General features: G+C 45.1%; 2 protein-coding genes across 3 annotated transcripts in view; one reads left to right on the plus strand and one right to left on the minus strand.

Moving 5' to 3' along the window:
• Window positions 1-14,565, plus strand: part of Pogz (pogo transposable element derived with ZNF domain) — a 46,031-nt gene extending 31,466 nt beyond the window's left edge. For both annotated transcript variants that reach the window (XM_038310998.1, XM_038310999.1), the window contains exons 8-19: window positions 2,502-2,608; window positions 3,299-3,636; window positions 4,455-4,609; window positions 6,843-6,943; window positions 7,364-7,510; window positions 10,397-10,531; window positions 10,646-10,815; window positions 10,945-11,085; window positions 11,613-11,669; window positions 11,848-11,960; window positions 12,177-12,201; window positions 12,323-14,565. In XM_038310998.1, the coding sequence (XP_038166926.1) occupies window positions 2,502-2,608; window positions 3,299-3,636; window positions 4,455-4,609; window positions 6,843-6,943; window positions 7,364-7,510; window positions 10,397-10,531; window positions 10,646-10,815; window positions 10,945-11,085; window positions 11,613-11,669; window positions 11,848-11,960; window positions 12,177-12,201; window positions 12,323-13,997 (3,164 nt within the window). In that variant the 3' untranslated portion in view covers window positions 13,998-14,565. The remainder of the gene's footprint in view (window positions 1-2,501; window positions 2,609-3,298; window positions 3,637-4,454; window positions 4,610-6,842; window positions 6,944-7,363; window positions 7,511-10,396; window positions 10,532-10,645; window positions 10,816-10,944; window positions 11,086-11,612; window positions 11,670-11,847; window positions 11,961-12,176; window positions 12,202-12,322) is intronic.
• Window positions 14,566-17,586: 3,021 nt separating this feature from the next.
• Window positions 17,587-20,394, minus strand: Psmb4 (proteasome 20S subunit beta 4). The gene is made up of 7 exons (XM_038311432.1): window positions 20,208-20,394; window positions 19,885-20,091; window positions 19,516-19,662; window positions 18,933-19,014; window positions 18,256-18,372; window positions 17,835-17,923; window positions 17,587-17,698 (listed from the first exon to the last, which is right to left on the minus strand). The coding sequence occupies exons 1-7, from the start codon at window positions 20,345-20,347 to the stop codon at window positions 17,686-17,688; spliced, it is 795 nt and encodes a 264-aa protein (XP_038167360.1). The 5' UTR covers window positions 20,348-20,394; the 3' UTR covers window positions 17,587-17,685.
• Between the last annotated feature and the right edge of the window lie 4,511 nt (window positions 20,395-24,905).

A 24,905-nucleotide genomic window follows, 5' to 3' on the forward strand; every position in this document is an offset into this window, starting at 1 on the left:
TGACTCAGAAAGCAATAAATGACCCAACTAAACCAACTCAGAAAGACAAGTGCTGTGTGTTCTCTCATGTATATTCCTATGTGTGTGCTTATGTAGGGTAAGTACATAGAGATCAGAAAACTAGAAAAGGGGCAAATGGTCGGGGAGAGGTGAGTAGGGATCAAGAAGGTAAATAGAGATTAGTAGAGCACATGTGCTAGGAAGTAGAAGAGGAAATACCAGGGTTGGAAGGGTCCAAGCAGGGACAGGTAGGTAATGAGAGGAGCAGATGGGGCAGAGATTCAGCCAAGTCTGAAAATGCCATAAGGAACTCACTCTGTATGCTAATTGCAAAAGATCTCTTCATAGAGGGTTTAAGATTATGAGAAAGTATCACCTTGATCTAGCCAAGTTATTTTACTTTTCTTCCTGCATGTGTACTGAAGTTCACTAAGTCAGTGTCAGAATATAAGAAAAGGAAGCCGTAATTGTTTTTTGTTGTTGTTGCTGTTTAGTTTCTCTTACTTTTACTCGGGGATTAGGGGGTGTTTTGCCTTCTTGTATGTGTGTGCACCACATGCATGCCTGGTGCCCAGAGAAACCAGAAGAGGCCGTCAGATGGGTGTGAGCCACAGTGTGAGTGCTGGAGAAACCATGATTTCTCAGAAGAGCAGCCAGTGCTCTTATAGCTGAGCCATCTCTCCAAGCCTGTCAGTTGTTTTTAAAAGTAACAAAATGGTGCAGGCAAGATAAGGTGGTGGCTCAGCATGCAAAGATTCTTCCCGCCGAGACTGCCATCCTAAATTCGGTCTCTGGGACCCACACTGAAGTGCAGAACTGACTTCTTTTGTTCTCTGACCATACACACATTCACACACACGAAACAGATTGAGCATTTAGGTGAGGATATAGAGAAAGATGGAGAGAAATAAAGAATCCGCATGCACTTTTGGCGGGGATATGACACTACAGATACTGTGAAAAGTAGTATGATGTTTCTCCAAAAACACTTAGTTACCATATGCTTTAGGAGCTCTGCTTTCGAGCACGTATTGAAAAGCATTGAAGTCAGGGACTAGCACAGGAAGTTGTATGGCGCAGCATTTATATTAGGTGTAAGGTGAGAACATCCTAAATTGCCATCAAGTCATGAATGTATGAACAAAATGTGTCCTGTTTACACAATGGTATATTTAGGTTTAAAAATGAAGTCATTTCTTTTCTTTCCAAAAGTTCTTTTTGTTTAATTTTTAAGACTGTATTTTAATTATATTTTTCCTTCCCTTTCCTCCTTCCAAACCCTCCCATATTGCCTTTCCCACTTTCCTGCAAACTTATGGCCTCTTTTTTCATCAGTTTTTATTGCATGAATGTATGTATTTGCATATACGTACATATTCCTAAATATGCCCTTTGAGTTCATAGAATGCTACTTGTATGTATAGGTAGTCATGTTGTTTCATGTCAACTTTAAGGGTATTGTTAGGCTATGTGAACTATTGTCATGATCTGTGCCAGCATGCTTACATGGGTAGTAGTATACATCTGCTGTCCTAGACCCTGGGGTGTGGGGAGGGGGAGGATCAGGAGCCCAGAGGTAGCCTCCACTGTATAGTGCTTTTAAGGCTGGTATGGGCTACAAGAGGCACTGTTTCAGGCAAAACTCTCCCCCAAAATAGTTTCTGTAAGTTAAGAAAAGTTCTGAAGGGCTAGAGAGATGGCTCAATGATTTAAGAGCACTGGCTATTCTTCCAGAGGACCTGCGTTCAATTCTTAGCACTCATGTGGCAGCTCACAACTGTCTGTAACTCCAGTTGCAGGGGATTCAGTGCCCTCACACAGACATGAGTGCAGACAAAACACCAATGCACATAAAATTAAATAAGTTTTTTTTTTAAAGTTCTGGAAACTTTGCAACATGAATGTGCTTAACAGTGCTGAGTGTTGCTTTCTGTGTATCACAGTGTCACAATTTATTAGTTTAGTTATGTTTTAAAACAGTCTCCCTGTCTAGGCCAAATGGAGCTAGATCTATAGACCAAGCTGGCCTGGGACTTGTGATCCTCTTGCCTCCACCTCCCCAGTCCTGGGATTCTAGGTGTGAATCACCATGCTCATCTCCATCACAGTTTTAAAAAGGAAAATGTCTGTCAGACATCTGGCACATCCTATTATTCCAGCACTTGGGGTAGAGGCAGGCTAATCATGAGTTCAAGGTTAACCTGAATTACACAAAGATACTGTCTGAAAACAAACCAAAAACACATCAATGGAAGAGAAAAAAAGAACTTTGCTTAATGAGAGGTGGTGGTAAAAAGGCATTCCTAGCTCATGAGTCAAAACAGAAACTGCTGGCCAAAATAGTCCCTGGGCTTCAGTTTGCCAGCCCTGGCCTAGAGTTTGACCGGTCAAAACATGTGCCTCTCATGCTTGCTCTTTACTTTGGGCTTTCTTCTCAAGGAGTGTGTAGTCTTGCCCCAGTATCCTGTGTTAATCTTCTCAATTCTTCTCCATTCTTGCAGTGACCTCTTCCATCCCAGTGTTTGACCTCCAGGATGGTGGGCGGAAAATATGTCCACGGTGTAATGCTCAATTCCGCGTCACTGAAGCTTTGAGAGGCCACATGTGTGTAAGTGACACCACCGTGATAAGGATCCTCTGATAGTGGGGGCAGGCAAAGCAGATGGTGAAGCTGGCTTGGAAGCTTTTACTGGCTGTTCTCTTTTGGTATATTGTAGGAAAGGGCTGTGCAAACTGAAAATACGATAGAATGCATTTAAAGACTGCTGCTAGGTGATGGAACACGCACTGTCTTAGAATGGTAGATTTGCTCTCACAGGACAGTGGTCATAACCACTCAGTTTTAACTCTGTCATTGGAGAAATGTTACCTGGTTCCTGCTTTATTTATAGTCTTGTAACTTTCTGCTCTAAGTTCAAACGAAGAGGTTGGACCTTCTTTCTCTGGCGAGTTCAGAGTCAAATGGTGCCAGTACAAGGCTCTAGACAGACAGGTGAGGGAGCAGTGCAGGGTGTTGTGCTTGAGGCTGTGTGGACCTGTATGAGAGAAATGTGAACTCTGGAACTGTTGAAGAAAGCGAGATGACAGCAGGAGGAAAACTGCCTTAATGCAGCCTAACTGTGCTAACAGATGCCTACAGTCCCAACGACCCAGTGGGCTATCCTGAGCAGAGATCCTAGTGTCCACAGCGTGTCCCTTATTGGCTACATTAACAAGCCACTCCCAGGGACTATGGTGACATGGATTTAACTCATCCTGGTCTCAGGTAAGCAGAATGATGATGTCATCTCTCTTACAGTACTGCTGCCCTGAAATGGTTGAGTACCAGAAGAAAGGCAAGTCCCTCGATGCAGAGCCCAATGTTCCATTGGCAGCAAAGTCCTCATCCCCTGAGAAGACAGCACCTGTTACTTCCACACCCTCCTCTACACCTATTCCTGCTCTCTCACCATCCACCAAAGTACCAGAGCCAAATGAGAATGCTGGAGATGGCGTCCAGACCAAGCTTATTATGCTGGTTGATGACTTTTATTATGGACGGGATGGGGGCAAGGTAGCCCAGCTCACAAACTTTCCTAAGGTTGCCACGTCTTTCCGATGCCCTCATTGTACTAAAAGGCTAAAAAACAACATTCGGTAAGCATGAAATAGTCTTGGAGGTTTCCCTACATAAAAATGGACAAGTTTTCTTACATTGCTAAATTTTCCTTTTTGGAAACATTTAACTATGCTGCAGTCTTGTTAGAATTTACAGTGTGTCATACTGTTGAATTATTTTATTATGGTAATAAAGGATACCTTTGAGTTTGAGTAAGAAAGACCCCAGTCTCTTTGCACGGAGCCTACTTTTAGTTTTAAGAATCTGTTATCTGAGGTCTGGAGAGATGGCTCAGCTGTTAAGAGCACTGACTGCTCTTCCAGAGGACTTGGGTACAGTTTACATCACTCACATGGCAGCTCACAACTGTCTGAAATTCTTGAGATCTGACACCCTCACACAGACATATGCAGGCAAAACATCAGTGCACATAAAATAAAAATAAATTATTAGAACAAAAAAACACGTTATATGGAGCTAGAGAGAGGACTTAGAAGTTTAAAGTTTTTTTCTGCTCTCGCAGAGGACCTGAGTTCAAGTCCCAGCACCCACATCAGGTAGCTCACGATTGTCTCTAATCCAGTTCCATGGGATCCCATTGCCTCTGGCTTCATAATCACTTGTACCTGTGATGTACACATACTAGACACGCATACCTGCCTTGTACCTGTGAGTACTTGTCCACATACATAGACACACACACACCCACAGAATTGGAAAAGAACTGTCTCTCCAGGCTCAGAAAAAGACTACCCCAAATAGAGGAAGTTGTTTGCTTATATATAATTCTATCATTATTTCTCTTTCATTACTGACTTTATTTCTATACTTTCTCTTTGTGCTCTGTTATATACAGATTCATGAACCATATGAAGCACCACGTGGAACTTGATCAGCAGAATGGCGAGGTGGATGGTCATACTATCTGCCAACACTGTTATCGCCAGTTCTCCACCCCCTTCCAGCTCCAGTGCCACTTGGAAAATGTCCATAGCCCCTACGAGTCTACTAGTAAGTTTGAAAACTCAAACTCCAACCGAGGGGTGGGAGTTACCTTTTCTTCCCTTTTTGGATGGCACTAGCAAAGAGGTCCTTACGTGCAGGTAATAGTGTTAGATGAAGTACTTTCCCCATTGTCTTTCAGGCCTGATTATAAAGTGCTTTACTAGTAAACGAATGCTTTCAGTGAAACAGGCGGTGAGCTCGACTGTTACAGTTGAATGTCTTACAGAACAAGAAGACCAAGCAAGCACTAACTTGCAGTAATAAAGTTATTTGCTTAAAACATGCATTTCTTGCCAGAGATGGTGACACACACCTTTAATCCCAGCATTTGGGAGACAGAATCAGGGGAATCTCTGTGAGTTGGAAACTAACCTGGTTTACAGAGTGAATTCCAGGGTAGCCAGGGCTACACAGAGAAGCTCTGTCTCGAAAAAACACATATATCTCTATTGAGTTGATATTTTGAGGTGTGAGCCTAGCGTTCAGGATTTTATATTTATTTCTTTGTTTGTTTGGTTTTGGTTTTTCAAGACAGGGTTTCTCTGTATAGCTCTGGCTATCCTGGAATTCACTTTGGAAACCAGGTTGGCTTTGAACTCAGAGATCTACCTGCCTCTGCCTCCCAAGTGCTGAAATTAAAGGTGTGTGCCTGCTTTGGGATTTTAATTTTAAGTGTGTGTGTGTGTGTGTGTGTGTGTGTGTGTGTATGTACGTATGTATGTATGTATGTACGTACGTACGTACGTACGTACGTATGTATGTATGTATACACATGCGTAATCCTAGGCAGGGACCCACAGAAGCCAAAGGTATCAGCTTTCCTGGAGCCAGAGTTAAAGATGACAGTGAGCTGGAGTGTAGGTGCTGTCAGCTGAGCTCCAGTTCTCTGCTAAAACAGTGTACACTACGCACTGAGCCACCTCTCCCGCCCTGTTCAGACTATTTCTGATGTCCTTTAGAGGACTGCCAGCTTGTCGAAAATGTAAAAATTATGTTAAGTATAGGAACTTACATAATTATAGTGTGTGAGACTAAGACAGTATTATAGGTTGGGTTTACAGGCTCATGCCTGTAATACCAGTACTTAGAAAGCAGTGGTAGAAAGACTACTGAGTTCAAGGCAAGCCTGGATTACATAAGATCTTATCTCTAAACAAAAAAAAAATATTACAAACATGCCTTATATGATTGCAATGATGGGTAAGATAATTCTGAGAGGGAGAAAATCTTGTGGTCAGTTTTCATAAAAAGTAGTTGTTAAACTTTTAGAAGGACTTAGAAGATTCAAGGGGGGCAGACCATTGATAAGTACTTAAAACTTTATAAAAATACTTAAAACTCTTAAAAGTCTATAATTTCCATATTTGCAGAAACTTGAAAGGCCAGTGAACAAAGAAAAAAATACAAATATGCCCCCTTTTCCAGCCATACTTTGTAATTTAAATATGAAACAATTAAAAATTTTATAAAACATTTATAATTATATTCTTATAATCAAGCTTGACAAATTGGCTAATTTTAGAGTGTAATTATCTTGAATCTGTTAATATATAAAGAGAAATGACATTAATGACAAGCTAAGAGCATCTGTCTAGCCAAGTGTGGTGACACACACTGTTAATCTCTGACTTGGGAAGCAAAGACAGAATGATCTATGGGCTACAGGCCATATAGGACTGTGTAATTAGACCCTGTCACAAAACAAACATCTCTTAATGTTTGTCAGCCTTTTCCGAACAAATTCTTTCTGGTACTTCATGGACAGTCAGTAGATGTTTATGAATTATTTATAAATGAGTATCTTTGTCCTTAGACACAGACAGAAAATCATGTAGTATTTAAAAAACTCACTCAGCAGTGAAGGATGCACACTGTAGATGCATGAACGCTGTGAACAGTAGTAAGTCATGAGGGTTTCTACCAAGTTCTTGCCTAGCTTCAGTGAAGGTGACAGACAGTTCCTAGGTCACTGAAGGATGACAACAATGGATGGATATTGAGTTAGGAAGAGAAGAGGTGGGAAATGATAACAGAGAATGTGACTTTAGAAGTAAAGGGAGAATGTCCAATTTAAGATGAAGACCGAGTTAGAGACCTAGGGACATGAGTTTTCCGTAGGCAGCACAGCTGTGAGCAGAACTGCTGTCCGTGTGTTGGTGACTAAGTGAGATGAGGCCGGAGGTCTTAGGGCTGCGGTCTTACATCCAGGTACATGTCTAGATTGTGTTTCTTCTTACAGCCAAGTGCAAGATCTGTGAGTGGGCATTTGAAAGCGAGCCACTGTTTCTCCAGCATATGAAGGACACGCATAAGCCTGGAGAGATGCCTTATGTTTGTCAGGTATTGCCTTTTTCTCCAGAGCGTTTTTTAGACATTTTGTTTTAAAACTGGTTGTAAAGAAATTTGCTAATGAATACCCTAACTCCCTACCGTCCACATACTGTATAGGTGCCCTGAAGACATGGACAGAGACTGACGCAGTCCCTGCAGTGAGGACTTTCTAGAGGAGAGTCTGTCTCCGGGCTTCCCCTCTCGGGATAGGATGATTTTATTCCGTAGAAAATATAGGCTGTTCTCAGACTCGGCTGTCCTTTACTGTTTTTATCACAGCTAAATGTATCACCCACATAGATCTCCATTCCAGGACCAGAACAATAATACCCATGCATTTAAGAATCCTTTCTCTGCATAGCCTTGTTACTTCTTTTTATGGCTCCAGTTAATCACTCTTAACTTATTTTCCTTCTTGCGTGACCTCAGGTGTGCCAGTATCGCTCCTCCCTCTACTCTGAGGTAGATGCCCATTTTCGGATGATTCATGAAGATACTCGGCATTTGCTCTGCCCGTATTGCCTGAAAGTCTTCAAAAATGGCAATGCGTTCCAGCAGCACTACATGAGGCACCAGGTATCAGCACAAGCAATCCTGTATTCTCATTTGAAGGTTGGGGTTCTAGGGTCAGGGTTGAGATAGATAAATGATACTGGTAGAGAACATATATTGTGAGCAAACACGGTTCAGGACCTGTTACTCGCTACACCAGGTTAGATGGTAGAGATTTAGTGCTAAAAGAAACAATACTTGGGGCTGGAGAGATGGCTCAGCGGTTAAGAGCATTGCCTGCTCTTCCAAAGGTCCTGAGTTCAATTCCCAGCAACCACATGGTGGCTCACAACCATCTGTAATGAGGCCTGGTACCCTCTTCAGGCATGCACGTAGACAGAATATTGTATACATAATAAATAAATAAATATTTTTTAAAAAAAGAAACAATACTTGAGCCATTCTTAGGACTGTGTTAACAGGGCAAGAGAAACATCTCCCTGTTCTGGGAGCTGTTTCCAGGAAGAAGTGGGTGGTGTTTAGGGTCAGAAGAATGAGTAGGGATGAAGAGGAAAATGGAACAGAAGTAGTCCCCTGAAGGCAAGCCTGTGTGGTGAGGAAGCGAGAGGCGTTCAGTGTGGACTGTAGAATACAAGGCAGCGTTGGACACTAGGCGGGGACGGTCATGCGTGCTTTCCTCCCCAGGGGGATAAGTTCTACTTGTTTTATTCAAGATTTCACCTGGCAGCACTAAGTGACCTGAGTGGAAGTTGAGAGCAGAGGCAAGACTAGCCACAGGCTTTTGAATCATTAGGTAGGGATGACAGTGGCGTTGTTTGTGCAGTGAGGAAAAGGGACAGTCAGGGGGGACTGCTAAGACAGCATGGTACTTAGGATTTAGAGGTGGGCTCAGTGGGAATGGCGAGAGAGTAAGAATAGCTCCTAAACCGAGTACTGCCTTTGTCTTCGGAGTTTTAGGCATACTGCTGTCAGGCTGAGTTCCAGAGGGCTCAAGAGTTTGAGACCCTGTAGCCTAGGCTACATAGTAAGATCTTGTGTCAAAAAGTCTTAAATTTCACATTTGGGTGAACAAGCTGGACTGTTTCCTGAGACATACTGGAGAAAGCAAATTTTTGAGAGAATATTGAGATTTTGGTATTTTGGCTTAGCACTGTCTGTTGACATTGCAATATATTTGGTAGATAATAGATCTGAAGTCTGGGTTGTTACGAGAATGATTTGAGAATTGTTATATAAATTCATTAGGTTTTAAACTTTTTTTTTCTTTTTTGAGACTTGGTCTTACTATGTAGCCTTAGCTGGCCTCAAATTCACAGAGATTCGCCTGCCTCTGCCTCTTGGCTGCTTAGATTAAAGGTATGTACCACCACACCTGGCTGATTTTATTTTTAATTTTATTTTTGTTTTAATGTATGTTGTTTTGCCTACGTGTGGGTCTATGCCCCATGTGCATGCCAGTGCCAAGAGTTACAGATGTAAAGCACCATGTGGATGCTGGGAATTGAACAAGCTTCCTCTTGAGAGCATCTGGTCATAGTTTGACCCCCTGACCCACTGCTAGCCCCCAGCTGACCTCATCCTTGTAAAGTGTCCTAAGTACTCCAGATGTGTCAAGGATAGGGATGAGAGTCCTTCAAGTCTCTATCCATAAAACCGCTACCAAATTCCTAGTAGGAGTTTTGTTGCCAAGGAAACTAAAGTGTTCTGAAGAAAAGGGTGTGATCAAAATGCCCAGGCCACAGGCATGTTAGAGGCAGACCCTTTATTAAGCAGCATTAAGAGACTGTGTGATTGGTAGGGTTCTAGCAGGAGAAACAAAGGACTTGAGAAAGTGAGTGGAGACAGCCTAAAGACGTGCCTTTACCCAGGAGGACAGGCATGGCTGCAGGGAAGATGGGGGTGTGTTATATTTTATTTACAATATGGAATAGACATAACCTTGTTTTAAAATGCTATAGAAAGGCTAGTATGGTGGTTCACACTGTAATCCCAGCACTCAGGAGGCTGAGGTAGTAGAATTGCCACTAATTTGAGGCCTGCCTAGACTACTGAATAAGTTGCAGGTTAGCCTCGGATACACAGTGAGTCTCTGTCTTAAAAAAAAAAAAAAAAAAAGAAAACCTACTAGAGAAGAATGAAGGTTTGTAAGAGAAATAAGAATGGAAAACAACATGGGTGCTGTGCACTCCGTGTTGACACGTACATACACAGTCACTCAGAAAGAGTACAGGCCTGTGGAAACCAATACTTGTATCTTAGCCTGATGTTACATTTATTTGCTATCCAAGCAAAGAAAGTTACAGATATGAGTCCTGTTTTGGCAGACCAAGTCCTAAAATGGTCTCTGAAACATCTCTGTATAGATGTATTAAGATTCTCCCCTATATGTAGGGGGAGTACTATCTTTTGTTTGTGGCTGGAGAGTGTCTTGGTGGTAGGATGCTTGCTTGGCATAAGGAAGGTTTCGACTTCTTGCTTGTATCCCTAGTATCACCAGAAAAGAAAGAAACAAGGAGACTTTGCTCTGTGGTTGCCTATATGCTGTTGGTAAGAAAGTGTGCGTGAACCAGTCTGTGGAAGTGAACCAAGAGTCTGGGTTAAAGGCAACCTTAGAATGTGAAGGGAGCAGAGGGAGAAGTCTGAGTGGTTTTGTTGCTTGCTTGACAGTTTTACTCTGTATATTTTTTGTGTTTTTAAAAATCAAAAAGAATGTCCAAGATGATAGTCTGTGTTGCTGGCCTGTGTGCTCCAAGTCAAGAAGTGGCTGAGTATCTGTTCATCCTGGCCTCCATTTTTGGGGTGTTCTTAGTGATAGGTTTCCTGGTCTTGAATAGTTCTTTTCTTACTCAGTGAGTTCTCCACAGCGGGAAGGAAAGAATAGTGCTGACATTGGTCCACTGTGAACCTTTAGGGGATTCTTGTGTTGTGTTTTGTTTTTCTCCTCTTCAGAAGAGAAATGTTTATCACTGCAACAAATGCCGGCTACAGTTTCTCTTTGCCAAGGACAAAATTGAACACAAGCTTCAACACCATAAAACCTTCCGTAAACCTAAGCAACTGGAAGGCTTGAAACCAGGCACCAAGGTAAAGGGTTTGATGGAAGTTCCTTTTACAGACCAGGGAGGGTAAGAGTCGAGCCAGACGGTGCCCTGAGGTTTACTGTGGGAGCCATCTAACTGTTCTTCCCTTGGTTTTCAGGTGACAATCCGGGCTTCTCGGGGGCAGCCACGAACTATTCCTGTGTCAAATGATACGTCTTCTAGCGCCTTACAGGAGGCCGCACCACTGACCTCCTCCACTGACCCCTTGCCAGTCTTCCTTTATCCCCCTGTCCAACGCAACATCCAGAAGAGAGCTGTGAGGAAAATGTCAGTGTCTTCTTCTAAATGCTAAGCGGGTGGGAACTGTGTGTGCAGGGCATTCCCTAATAGCCAAGAAAATCAGATAAAGTGCAACAGGATCAGTGGTCAAAACTAATGATCTTTTGTTTTTGACAGGAGCGTCATGGGCCGGCAGACATGTCTGGAGTGCAGCTTTGAGATCCCGGATTTCCCTAATCATTTCCCAACCTATGTGCACTGTTCTCTCTGCCGCTACAGCACCTGCTGTTCTCGAGCTTATGCCAACCACATGATCAAGTGAGTCGGGAAGAAACCAGCACTTGTAGTTTAGGGTCCAAAACTCAGCACAGCTTCTCCCATTTCTATTTTGTTGCTGTTTCAACTCTCAGTTTTTGAGACAGTTTCTCTGTGTCACAGCCCTAGCTGTCTTGGAACTAGTTCTGTAGACCAGGCTGGCCTCGAACTCACAGAGATCCACTTGCCTCTGCCTTCCAAATGCTGGGATTAAAGGCGTGCGCCACCACCGCCCAGCTCTTTTTTCAACTCTTAAAGCTGTTGGCCCATCTCTTGGAAGATAAAAGAGCAAGCCCATATTCTTTTGACTTTGTTAGTCTGTACTCCAAATAATATCCTAGGGTCTCGCTACTGAAAGTACAGTTCAGGCATCGGATCGGGCTTGTTAGAAATGCTGATTCTTAGCCCTATCCTAGACCTGAATTGTAATTGATCCTCAGGCTATTTTGTGTTTATATTGAAGTTTGAGAAGGCATCTCTTTGGTTAGACATTGTCATTGGTTGTAACTCTGTTTCTTTGTCTTTTTCAGCAATCATGTTCCACGGAAGAGCCCCAAGTATTTGGCTTTGTTTAAAAATTCTGTAAGGTAATAAAATACTTCTTGGTACTCTGTAATTTTTAAAGTTGTTAATATCATATCTTTATTTTGTGGAGTGATTATGTGCATCGCTCTCTTATTTAAGCCTCAAAGTTTAGCTGTTTTAATGTCAGTGCCATATGTATCTAATGTACTCTTGGTCCTCTCTCTTTCCTCTCTTTCTCAGTGGAATCAAGCTGGCCTGCACTTCGTGCACCTTTGCTACCTCTGTGGGGGATGCCATGGCCAAGCATTTAGTGTTCAACCCCTCTCACAGATCCAGCAGCATCTTACCACGGGGTAAGTGGGAGAAGGGATGTCATTCTGTATGAGCCAGGAGCATCTTTCTCTGGTCTCACCCATTCACTTTTTAGACACACACTACCTTAGACTGTGAACCTTCTAACCTGCAGTTAGATAAGACTGAGAAGAGTCTACTACTGGGTAGCATGTTGAAATCTATGGTTATTTTTTTCCCCCAGTGATCTAACTTTTTTTTAAATCTCATTTTCCCAGGGCTCAGTTGGATGCCTCACTCAAGGTAACATTCATTTCATGATTTAATGTGTACTTTGCATGATGTTTGCTCTTACTAATACTGTTATTTAAATTCCTAAGTTTAACTGATGTTTGCTCTCTGCTCCCCATCTTCACTCATTTAGGCCTGGCCAGACTCCTGAACGAGCGTATGATCGGAATCTGAAGACTGCGTATCTTCCACCTCCCTTCCCCCCTAACAAAGCAGCCACTGTGAAACCTGTAGGGGCCACCCCAGTAGAACCGCAAGAGCTCACAGTTCCTGTGGCCCAGGCACTTCCATCACCAGCCTCACCTGCAACCCCACCAGCAACCCCTACTCACCCAGGACAGCCCTTGTCCCTACCGCCCTTGGCCACAGAGGGAGCTGAATGTCTGAATGTCGAGGAACAGGATGAAGGAAACCCCGTCACCCAGGAACCTGAACCGGCATCTGGTGGTGGAGGCGGCAGTGGGGTTAGCAAGAAAGAGCAGCTGTCTGTGAAGAAGCTGCGGGTGGTACTGTTTGCCCTGTGCTGCAACACAGAACTGGCAGCTGAACACTTCCGAAACCCCCAGCGTCGGATCCGTCGTTGGCTTCGACGCTTCCAGGCCTCTCAGGGAGAGAATTTAGAGGGCAAATATCTCAGCTTTGAGGCAGAAGAGAAACTGGCTGAGTGGGTACTGATCCAGCGAGAGCAGCAGCTGCCTGTAAATGAGGAAACCTTGTTTCAGAAGGCCACCAAAATAGGACGCTCTTTGGAGGGGGGGTTTAAGATATCCTATGAGTGGGCTGTGCGTTTCATGCTACGGCACCACCTCACCCCCCATGCCCGGCGAGCTGTAGCCCACACATTACCGAAGGATGTAGCAGAAAATGCAGGACTCTTTATTGAGTTTGTACAGCGGCAGATTCACAATCAGGACCTACCTTTGTCTATGATTGTGGCTATTGATGAGGTCTCCTTGTTTCTGGACACAGAAGTACTGAGCAGTGATGACCGAAAGGAGAATGCTCTGCAGACAGTGGGCACGGGGGAGCCTTGGTGTGATGTAGTGCTAGCTATCCTGGCAGATGGCACTGTCCTCCCCACCCTGGTTTTCTTCCGAGGACAAGTGAATCGGCCTGCTAAGGTGCCAGACTCTATATTGCTAGAGGCCAGAGGGGGCGGCTACAGTGATGATGAGATGATGGAGCTCTGGTCGTCCCGTGTGTGGAGAAAGCACACCGCGTGTCAGCACGGCAAAGGCATGCTGCTGATGGACTGCCACCGCACGCACTTGTCAGAGGAGGTGCTGGCCCTGCTCAGTGCCTCGAGCACGCTGCCTGCTGTGGTCCCTGCAGGCTGCAGCTCTAAGATCCAGCCATTGGACGTATGCATCAAACGAACTGTTAAGAACTTCCTGCACAAAAAGTGGAAGGAGCAGGCTCGGGAAATGGCAGATACTGCCTGTGATTCTGATGTCTTGCTTCAGCTGGTGCTGGACTGGCTTAGTGAGGTGCTGGGTGTCATTGGGGACTCCCCAGAGCTAGTCCAGCGATCCTTCCTTGTGGCTAGTGTTCTGCCAGGTCCTGATGGCAATATTAACTCACCTACACGCAACGCTGACATGCAGGAGGAGCTCATTGCCTCCCTAGAGGAGCAGCTGAAGCTGAGTGGAGAACGGTCTGAGGAGCCGTCGGCTTCCACCCCCCGACCCAGATCGTCTCCGGAAGAGACAGTTGATCCTGAAAGCCTTCACCAGCTCTTTGAGGGGGAAAGTGAGACGGAGTCCTTCTATGGCTTTGAGGAAGCTGACCTAGATCTGATGGAGATTTAGGTGCTGGGCTCAGGAGAGCATATGGAGTTGGGTAGAAAGGCTGAGGGAGGGTAGAGGGACTTAGAGAAAGGGGGTACCAGTGGAGTACTTGGTTTATATTTCTAATTGTATGCCACCGCTCCCCTGACATTGATACTTCCTGTGAATTTGTGGGTTATTAGAAAGCCAGTAGTGATCACTTCTGAGCCGAGGAGCTGGCCCATTGGTTACTCACTTCTAAAAACAGGTTTTTGTGACTTTTTTTCTTCCTCTTCTTTAATTTAAATCACTGTGTTTGCTATTTTTCTGACAAAAATCTAGGAAAACAATCCTTTGTGGACAGATATTAAATTGTTTTGTTTCCCCTTTTACCTCAATTGTATCATAGTATTTCTGGGTTTTGTTTGTTTTACTGTGTGGCCAATGTCTTTGGGCATGATACTTATCTAATCATTGTTAATGTGAGAACTCTTCTGCAAATGGGAAAGAAAAAATATGTAGCTCACAAACTGGTTTATTACATATGTGGATAAATTTTTTTCATTGTGGTCTTTAACACTTTTATATAAAAATGAAAATGAAAAAAGAATCCCATTGACCTCTTTCCTTCTCGCTTCCCCTTCCTCTCCAGAGCTGTTGGTTCCTACAGCAACTCTGGGTATAAGATTGTGGCTTTACAGTGCATGAGGCCACCTTGACTCCTCCATCCTCCACCAAAACACAACAGAAACAATATTTTTTGCATTTGTGACCTTTGACCCCTTTCCTGATTTTCACGCTGTCCTTTACTCTGGGCAAAGGAGCACATTGTGTCCCTAGCAAGCAAGAGGTACTGGGTGAGGTGATCAAACAGTATTGAGGTGGAAGCCATCCCTAGTCTGTCTTCCATCAGCAAGCCCCTGCTGCTTTGTTTACCTTTGTCCTGTTAAGCACCTCCTGACTGCACACCTGCCGAAGACATCACAGGTACTGCCTGGTATGTGTTGAAAAGGACAGACTGCGTGAACTCCTGCTGACCCCTGGCTTTCCCGTTCCTCTCAGTGCTTAGAAAAAACTGATATGAGAAAAAAGCATAGAGGTGTGCACAGAGAAAGACACGAATCTTTATTTTTCACTGCCAACTTCAAGGAAAAATTTTTCTACAGTTTGCATGATGGATTTTTTTTTTTTTAAGAAAATGATGTACTTATGGTGATAAACCAAAATGTACTGTACCATAGAGGAACAAAAAGAACAAAAACCAAGTCTACCTTTCCCACAGCCACACCATTCTTGTCCACCCTGAGGCTTTCCGCAATGTTTCCTCCTGTGAGCCAAGGAGGCAACCTGCACAAGCTTGTAAGTGGTTCACCTTTAAAGTGTACATAAGTGGAACATTTAATAAATGAGAGGAAATGGATTTATAAACTTTTTTATGTGCCCCTGTTTCATAGACTTTCATAGACTGGGAGATAGGATGTGGCGGCCTGGTGGTACAGGTGTGGTCTTCGTTACCACCTTCTCCCTGCAGTTTTTTAACATAGTGAACAGGACTGATCCCAGAAGTTTGGCCAGCTCTGAACCCATGGCGTTGGAGATCTGAACGGAGGATCCACCTGTGCTTCTCTTCCCCAGCTTTTTGCTCAATGCCATTTTATTGATGGACTGTACCGCAAAGCCAGCTGCCTTTGAGAGCTGAACTGTAAGTGGTCATTCAGCCCACAACCTAGTCCTCTTCTGTCGTCTGCAGCAGCCACAGCCTTAGTGGAGCTGGGTTCCTGGCCTCTGCACATTGACTTTGGATGGGTAATTTTTTTTTTTAAGGTTATGGTAACAGTGGATCGGCTGGGTTTTGGCAAGCAAGTTGTCTTTGTGGACTCTGCCTGCATGGCTTAGTAGTAGAAGGAAGGGTTTTTTTGTTTTTTTATAATTCAGTTCAATCAATAAACATGTATTTATTGACAACTTTCTGTGTTGAGATCAAGTATGTGAAAGTTCCTGATTGAAGGCTCAGGATTTTGTGTGAGCCTGTCCGCTGCTGTCTATACCACTCTCAAAGGGTCTGTCTGGAGTGCATATGTAGAAGGCCTATTTTCATTTTTAAAAAGAAAGGTTTGAAACCACCCCCAGGGATAGAACATGGCTAATTCCCAACCTTAACAGCTATACTTGTTCTTCGTGTGTTGAATGTGGACACCACATGCTACACGTACTATTACAACTCCTGAGTCTCCTGCCATCTTGTGGGATCGGGAGAAAACTCAGGTCTTGGGGTCTGTGTCCTAGGACTGTGTGTGCACGTGTGTGACTGGAGGCACAAGGTGGAGTCTGGTGACTTCAGGCGTCCTCACTCTCCACCCTACTTGAGACAGTTTTTCTGGTTCCTGTGCCATACTATCTGGCTATCAAGTCTACAGGTCCCTCCTGCTTTGCCTCCCCCACCCCCATCTCCCTGTAGGACCGGGATTACAGAGATCTACTTTATCCGGCTCTTCATTAGATTCAGATCTGCACACTAGCACGGCCAGTGCTTTAAGCAACCGAGCCACCTACCCAGTCCCACTTAGGAATTTTCTTAATTATTTTAGTTATGTGGGTATGTGCACGAGTGTAGCTGTTCATGGGGGGCAGTCAGCAGATATCGCTTGGAGCTGGAGTTAAGAGGCAGTTGTGAGCCACATCCATGTGTCCTGGGAATCAAACTCGGGTCCTGTCTTCTACAAGAGTAATAGTATCCACTCTTACGCTGAGTCACCTCTCCAGCCCTCCATTTAGGATTTTTTAATGAACACAAAGTACCAGGTGCTAGATTTACAGACAATAAACATTAGTTAAATGTGCTTAGCCCCCCTGAGTGTGGCTACATGTGGGGCTTAGGGCTGGACAATGGCTCACCCAGCAGTGCCAGCACACACCTGTCTGTCTGGAGCCGTCATTAACCACCTTCTCCCAATAAAAAGATTCTTTTAGAATATAGTGCATAGAAGAAAATGAGAATATTGTATATATGTAAACCAACTGTGTTATCAAAGATCAATGTGACCCTACAAGAAGCTAGCTCTATAACAATCGCAAATGAATACTGTGTGGGGTCTTTTGTTCAGAGAATCCTATACTTGCTGGAAGAGCCTAAGCGCACACACACCACCTATGGTCCCTCAGCTGGGAGGCTGAGGCAGAAGGGACTGCCCTGAGTTGAGGTCAACCTCAAATACAGTGAAGGGCTAGAGAGTGGCTCAGTCAAGTGCCTGCCGCACAAGGTGAGGACCCGAGTTCAGCCCTGGGCATCCCTGTGCAGTGGCATGCACATTTAAAATCCCAGCTCTAAGAGCGGGTGGAGACAGGACCCCTGGGGCCTGTTGGCTGGCAGCCTAGTTGAATAGAGAAGCTCAGGTCTGTAAGGATAGGTAGGGGATGACTAAGAAGACTTCCGATATCAACCTCTGTCCAGGAAAGGAAACAGCACATCAATGGCTCAGACACAGCAGCAGCTGAGCTCTCAGCGTGACCAGTTATGGTGGCACGAGTTTTTAACTCCAGTATTTGGGAGGCAGAGGCAAGAAGATTTCTGAGTTTCAGGCTAGCCTGGGCTACATGGTGAGATCTCGTTTCAAAACAAAACAACTCAGCAAACATTTCAAAGGACTGATTTTATTTTACAAAAGTCTACCTTGAGCCAACTAATCCAAATACAGAAGGGTACAGCTTCAACTCGACGTTCATCTGTAGTTCATTCAAAGCCACTAAAAAGAGTATTTTAGGAAGAAAGTGATGAAGTGCCAAGGCATCAGCTTAAGAAGCTCTCCCCTTGCACCCAGAACCACCGCCTGGGAAACCCACCCTCCAGAGGCTCCCAACTCTCCACACATTTTAAATCACCTGATCATGTGGGCGATTTCCCAGTTAGTCTCTGCTGACAGCGGTCCTTCTATCTCAACACCCTTTTCAGTTACGGTGGCGATTTGAAACTAAAAGAAAACAAAACATGTAATGTAAATAAATACCAGTCTGGACAAAGGTTAATCCAGAGGGTCACTCCTCATTCCAAAATAGAAGTAACAATTTGTAGTTCAGTGGTTTTTTTAAAGATTTTTCGAGACAGGGTTTCTCCAGCCCTGGCTGTCATGAAACACCAGGCTGTCCTTGAACTCATAGAGATTTACCTGCCTCTGCCTCCCAAGTGCTAGGTTTAAAGGCGTGCACTACCATGCCTGGGTAGTTTAGTTTTGAAGACAGGGTTTCTCTGTGTAGCCCTGGCTGGCCTCTGCCTCCCGAGTCCGTGCTTTTCCCCATGTCTCACCCGGTTGTACGAGCGGGCGTCTCGGTAGTACAACACTCGCATGCAGCGCTCTATGAGCTCCCGGGCCTCAGTCTGACTCAGCACAGGTTGTTTCTCTAGAACTTCTCGAAGCAGAGGCTAAAAGATGGGCAAAACACGGAGAAATTAGACACTAGCTTAACACCTATTCCAACCCATGTAAACAATCACCAAAGTGAACGACAGACTTCTACCCATCGTCTCATCAGAAAAGTGCTGGCTTTTTTTGTTTCATTTGACATTTACTCATTTTGTATATATGTGTGCATACGCATGTGGAAGTCAGAAAATAGCTTTGCAGGACTTGTTTCTGCCCGCCCTGGGGGTCCTGGGCTGGCTTTACCCACGAGTCATTTCATTTTTGTTTTGTTTCTGAGATGGAGTCTTTCTGTGTAGCCCAGGCTGGTCCTGTGCACCAGGAGCACAGAGGTATACCACCACCTAGTTAAGATCCTCTTAAAGGGAAGTCCTAGGGCTTCCATCCTGCAGTAAGGTTATTATCCCTGTTCACCACATCTTGTCTCTGGAAGGTCGTGTAAACACCTCCTTATACTAAGAAAACCTGATGCCCAACATTTGGATCCCAGCCTGTCTCCTATCAGAACTCCACAGGGAACATCTCTCCTCCTCTTTTCCCCATTGCTAGAGCCACGACTTACCTGAGCCAAGTATGCACCATAACCAGTGGCTAGAGAAGGGGCTTCATAAGCTACACCAAGCATGTCCACATAACCAAGGAAGCTGTAGGGACAAACAGATCAAAGAACTCATTTAATCTTATATTTCTTGGCCAAAGAATGGGACCATGAGGTCTGAATTAAAAGACGGGAATTCTCTGGGGTTAAACAGTCTGGGGTGGCAGACTCAGGATGGATCAGTGGGTAAAAGCACTTGCCACCACACCTGATGGCCCGAGTTTGAGCCCTCGAACCCACATGGTACACACACACACACACACACACACACACACACACGAGTAGCACACAAGCACTAAACAAGTGTAAAAAAAAACCATTCTTTTCAAAGACTGAAGAAAGCTGGGCAGTGATGGCACACGCCTTTAACTCCAGTACTCAGAGGATAAAGGCAGGCAAATCTCTTGGAGTTCAAGGCAAGCTTGATCTACAGAGCGAGTTCCAGGACAGCCAGAGCTGTTGCTCAGAGACACCTGTCTTGAAAGACAAAACTGAAAAAGACACTCAGTGGGTGCTAGGCGGGGTGGTCGGGGAAGTTATCAAATACCTTTCTCCATCAGCATAGCCTCCAATGACCATGGTGTTCCACAGAGGATTCATCTTGGACCGGCGGCTGTACATGGCCCTTGTCAACCAGGAATGAATAGCTCTAGGGCTGTAGCTATGCCCATCCCCCAACAGCTCTTCATCAATCCTTCAAAATAAATAAATGCTTGATAAGGTAATGATAACGGAAGTCAGGTTCCCCACCCACCCCTGATCTAAGCCCAAATTTACACACACACACACATTCAATGCCAAAAAGTATTCAAAACATTCACATGCTCGACCCAACAATTCCCCAAAGCCTCAAGTCCCCCCATCCCATCTAAGGGAATAAAAAACGAGAGCTTCGCTCCACTTGGAGGCGACTTACACCATCTGGCCGAGAACCTGCTTTAAATACTGGAAATCAGCGTAGTCTCCCGAAGCACCCAGCATAGTGCTGTCGTTGACTCGCATAATACGAGAGATATTGCGAAAACGAGCCAGGGAGCCGTAGGAGCCCAGCATGTCTGCAGCAATAACCACTCCGCCGTCGAACTTCACCCCGAGTACCGACGTCCCAGTCACCATGGGGTTCCTGAAGAATGGAAAGGGTCCCTGAGCGCGGCGTCCGGGGGCTCCAGGAGCCCCGGGAGCCGCAGGTCCAAGTCCCGGCCCGCCGCCCATTCCTGGCGCGGTTACAGCGCAACTCACTGGGTCCGGGTGATTGGGCCCTCGCAGAGCGCGGACGCCGGGTCCATGAGGGCACAGGGAGTGGACGGCACGCGGTAAAACTGCCCCGGGGCCGGACCCCCGGCCCAGTGGCCAGCCCGTGACTCCCAGATCGCTTCCATCTTAGTCACTGCAGCAGAAGTGAAAGCGCTCGCCTCACCGGAAGCGGAAGTGGTCCTTTGTTGTTACACCTCTTTTCTTCCTGCCAGCCACGTCCGGGTACCATGACTGCCAGGTTCCGTGTTGATGAGGTTGTCGGAGGCGTCCAGCGCCAGTAACTGCAGAGACTGACAGAAATGCCCAAGGACGCATCCGTGTATCTGCAGTAGGGGTGCCTAGAGCTGAGCTTTCTGACAATTTAGGAGGAGCAGGCTGTGAGGGACAAGCACCAGGATCGGTTGTCGTGCCCTGTTTGAATCAGTATCCAGAATCTGACTTGAAGAATGATTGGGCCGAAGCTCTTACAGCCTTACTTCTCAGAGCAGGCCCGTGTAACAGGCATTATTCAACTCATTTTATAGATAAGATGCAGATGCTTGAGATACAGTGATTTATGTATGCCGTTGCAGTCGGTAAAGGTAGAAAGGATACAAACCAAGCTGGAAATAAGGCTCTTGGATTCCAATCTCAGCTACCACGTGATGGCGCAAAACCGTCTGTAACTCCAGTTCCTATTGATCTGATACTCTCTCCTGGCCTCCAGGGCGCCAGGCACTTGTGTGGTGTGGTGCGTAATTAAGCGGGGGAGGGACAGAGGGAGGGATAGAGGGAGAGAGAGATTGCGTGAGCAAACCATCTCATCGCAAGATCCTAGCACTCGGGGTGGGCCAGAAGGATTGCCTCCAGTATGAGACCAGTTTGGACTACGTTCTGAATCCAGGCTAACTTGAGCAACTGAGAGACCCTATATTAATGGGGGAGAGGGGTAAAACTACATTACCTCACCCCATTTTTTTTCTTTAAAAATTTTTAGTCAGGAGGTGTTAGGATCAAATAAATGTGAACTCTCAGCTACTGCTCCAGTGCCTGCTGCCATGTTCCCCAACCTGATGATCATAGACTGCCTGGCGGTTGTGTCACATGCATTTAATCCCAATACTCAGGAGGCAGAGGCAGGTGGATATCTGTGAGTTCGAAGCCAGACAGGTGTACAGACCAAGTTCCAGGACAGCCAGAGTGGTTACACAGAGAAACCCTGTCTCAAAAAACAAAGAAACAGCAACAACAAAAATCTGGAACCGTGAGCCCCCCCCCCCCAAAAAAAAATCTGTTATAAGTTGCCTTGACCTTGTGTCTCTTCACAGCAATAGAAAATTAACCCAGCAGGTGGATCTCTGTGAGTTCAAGGCCAACCTGGTCTGCAAAGCAAGTTCCAGGACAGCCTGTGCTGTTACACAGAGAAACACTGTTTTGAAAAACCAAAATAAAGAAGAAAAACAAAGAAACAAAAAAATAAATAAATAAAAAGAAAAGAAACAAAAAACAAGAAAGAAAAGTAACTCAGACACTGGGGGATGAAAAGATTCCCTCCCAGTGCTGCTGTGACCAGGGTAATGTGCCCATGAACCTCAGAGGAACCTCTCACCCACTAATTAAATTCATTATGCTACACACAAAGACACAAAAGTAGAAGGGCACTAACTGGAGTTACAGATGGTTGTGAGCCACCACATGGGTGCTGGGGATCCATCCTGGGACTTCGTGAATGCTAGGCAAGCACTCTACCAACGGAGCTAAGTCCCAGCCCCTCGAGCACCTTTGTATTTGACTTTTAGTACCTTGGCTTTCCTTATGACTTTTCATAATCTCTAGTTTAGACTGACCCTCCCCTAATCTCCCCATCTCCCCGTACCCCTTATAATTTTCCATCCCAGAATTTCCCCTTCCACTTTTGTTCTGCTTCTCTCCGTGCTTACCAATTTTATACGTTTTAAGATTTTTGTGTTTGTTTAATGTACACTTGTGCCATGTATGCATTATCAGGATGTGAGGGGCACTCACGGAACGGCAAACGTGAAGGTTAGAGGGCAGCGGTGCTGTGCCTGTTCTCTCCACCACATGCGCTCTGGAACCGAACTTGGCTTGTCAAGCTGGGGTGGCAAATCCTGAGCCGTCTCTCTGGCTCTGTGTTCTTAAGCGTCACCTCCAGTACAAATGGGTCACAACTAAAATAACTTGTCCTGCAATATTTCAGCTTCATAATGGTGCAAAAATTAACTTTGAACTTTAAGTATTATCCCAGGATAAGATACTCTTGTGATGCTGCACAGTGGGGTGAGTCGCACGCCTAGTCAACATCTTCACCTATAGCCTGCAGTTAAAACAACAACAAATCAAACTCCCAAACTGTGATGCTCAGTAGGTTGTGTGTATTAAATGCACCATCACCCTCTTATGCTGGGTGTTTTGGGATGTGCCCATTATAAACCAAGGAGCATCCATGTATCAGCCATGGCTCGGCTTCTCTTGCTTGTTTTAATTTTTCATTTTGATCATGTTTCTCTTTCACTTTGCAGGTCTTGTGGCTTGTTATTGTTTGCCATGTAGTCTGAATGGCGCGGAAGGGTCAGGTTATGTTCTTCCACTGGAGACAGGATTTAGAACTGTGAGGACTGCACTGAGCAACTCTTTCAGTCTTGTTTGTCCCTAGTCTTCAGACATATTTCTCACAACTTTTGTTTTGTTTTTTTTCTTTTTTGTTTGTTTGTTTGCTTGTTTTTTTGTTTTTAGAGACAGGGTTTCTATGTAGCTTTGGAGCCTGTTCTGGAATTAGCTCTCATAGACCAGACTGATCTTGAACTCACAGAGATCCGCCTGCCTCTGCTTCCCGAGTGCTGGGATTAAAGGCGTGCGCCACCACCGCCCAGCTTCTCACACTTTTGATTGAAAAGTGAACAGCCCCCCCCCCCCGAACTGAAGCAAATGGGGCTAATTCTTCAGATCCCTACTCCTCCACACAAACTTGAGATCTGGCAGACACACTAAGGGCAAACCATTGAATTAGTGGATACCCTGCCCCAGTGAGTCTGGAGGAGCTTCTATATGCCCATCGGAGCTTCCAGTGCCACTCTGCGGTCTCCTGAACATCCCCAAGGTTCACCGAAGTTCCCTGGGCAAAGGTAACCCTGTTAGTCCTACTCCTCACATAGCCGTGCAAACCTCCAGTGACGTCCTCTCTCCAAACAGAGACATTCCGCCTCAGTTAAGCCTGATCTGCAGCCTATTCTTAGCACATCCCAGAACAGATGAACTCTTCTGGAATTTTAGTCCTCATTTCTTCCACAGCCTTTTGGTTCCTTTAGTTTTGAGGGGTGTGTGTGTGTGTGTGTGTGTGTGTGTGTGTGTGTGTGTGTGTTTGCGCATGCTCACATATGCATGTGTGTGCACATGAGTGTGGAGGCCATAGGCTGATGTTGGCTATATTACCAAACCCCATCTTACATATTGAGACAGACTTTCTCGCTTGAACCCAGAGTTGGCCAACTCAACTAATCTAAATAGCCACCTTGCTCTGGGGATCTCCGTCTCAGCTTCCTGTGTGCTAGGATTACAGACAAGTTGCTACACCCCCATCGTTTCATGTTATTTGATCACACTGTGAACCCTGAGATTTCATTAATTAAATAAAATCAACCTTAGGTCAAGAGGTGCAGCCTGCAACTAGTTGACAGGAAGTGGCCATAGAGAGTAAGAGGGGGCTGGGAAGAGAGCTAAAGAGACGCACAGGAAGGAGCAGGGAGGGATTGGAGCCTGGCAGGCCTTTTTTGCTTGGGACCACAGAAAGAAGCTCTCCAGTCTAGGACGTCAGCTAAGGAGGAATGTCACCTGTCGTTCCTCTCCCTCTCTGAGCTAGCAGTTTTCCACCCCAGCACCTGTCCTGAGTCTTTATTGGTAACATCACAGGATTGAGATTTAGTTTAAAAACACCACTTGGCATTTACATGTGTTCTGGGAATCCAAACTGATTCTCAGATTTGTTCAACAAGTGCTTTTACCTACTGAGTCCTCTCTGTCCTTTAAAATATAACTTTTGTGCTTTATCCATCTGCTTTTTAAAAAGCACATGAGGGCTGACTGACTGGTGTGCAGTTTATTCTCAGAGTCACACTGACAAGGCCAGTTCCCTTTTACAGATCTGGAGACTTCATTCCTTTACAAAGAATATTTTACACAGGGTCTCCAGGAGATCAGGCTGGCCTTGGACTAGAACTGGCTAGTCAAGGATGACCTTGAACTTCTGATCCCCAAGCCTCTATAGATTATGTGCATGGGGCACAGGCTATACCTTGCTTATTGAAGCTTCTAATTGTTGTGGAATATTCCTTTACACTGTGTGAACTTATGTCACTGTGATTGATTTAAATAAAAGTTAAATGTCCGATAGCTAGGTAGGAAGACGGGTGGAGATGACAGACAGACAGATTGAATGAGCCAGCGGCATAAAATGGGTCAGAGGTAAAAATCACGTGGTAGAATGTAGATTAACAAAAATATGGGTGGATTTAAATTATAAGAGCTAGTTAAGAACAAGGCTAAGCTGTGAGCCGACCTTCCATAATTAATAAGTCTCTGTGAGGTTATTTGGGAGCTGGCAGGATAGAGAAAGCCTTGCTACATCTCGTGGCTGCTGGTGCTATCTCGTTCAGCTTTTGGCTACCATGCCCCACTTTCTCCTCCATC

This window comes from Arvicola amphibius, chromosome 14, assembly GCF_903992535.2.
Source record: "Arvicola amphibius chromosome 14, mArvAmp1.2, whole genome shotgun sequence".
Classification (NCBI taxonomy): domain Eukaryota; kingdom Metazoa; phylum Chordata; class Mammalia; order Rodentia; family Cricetidae; genus Arvicola; species Arvicola amphibius.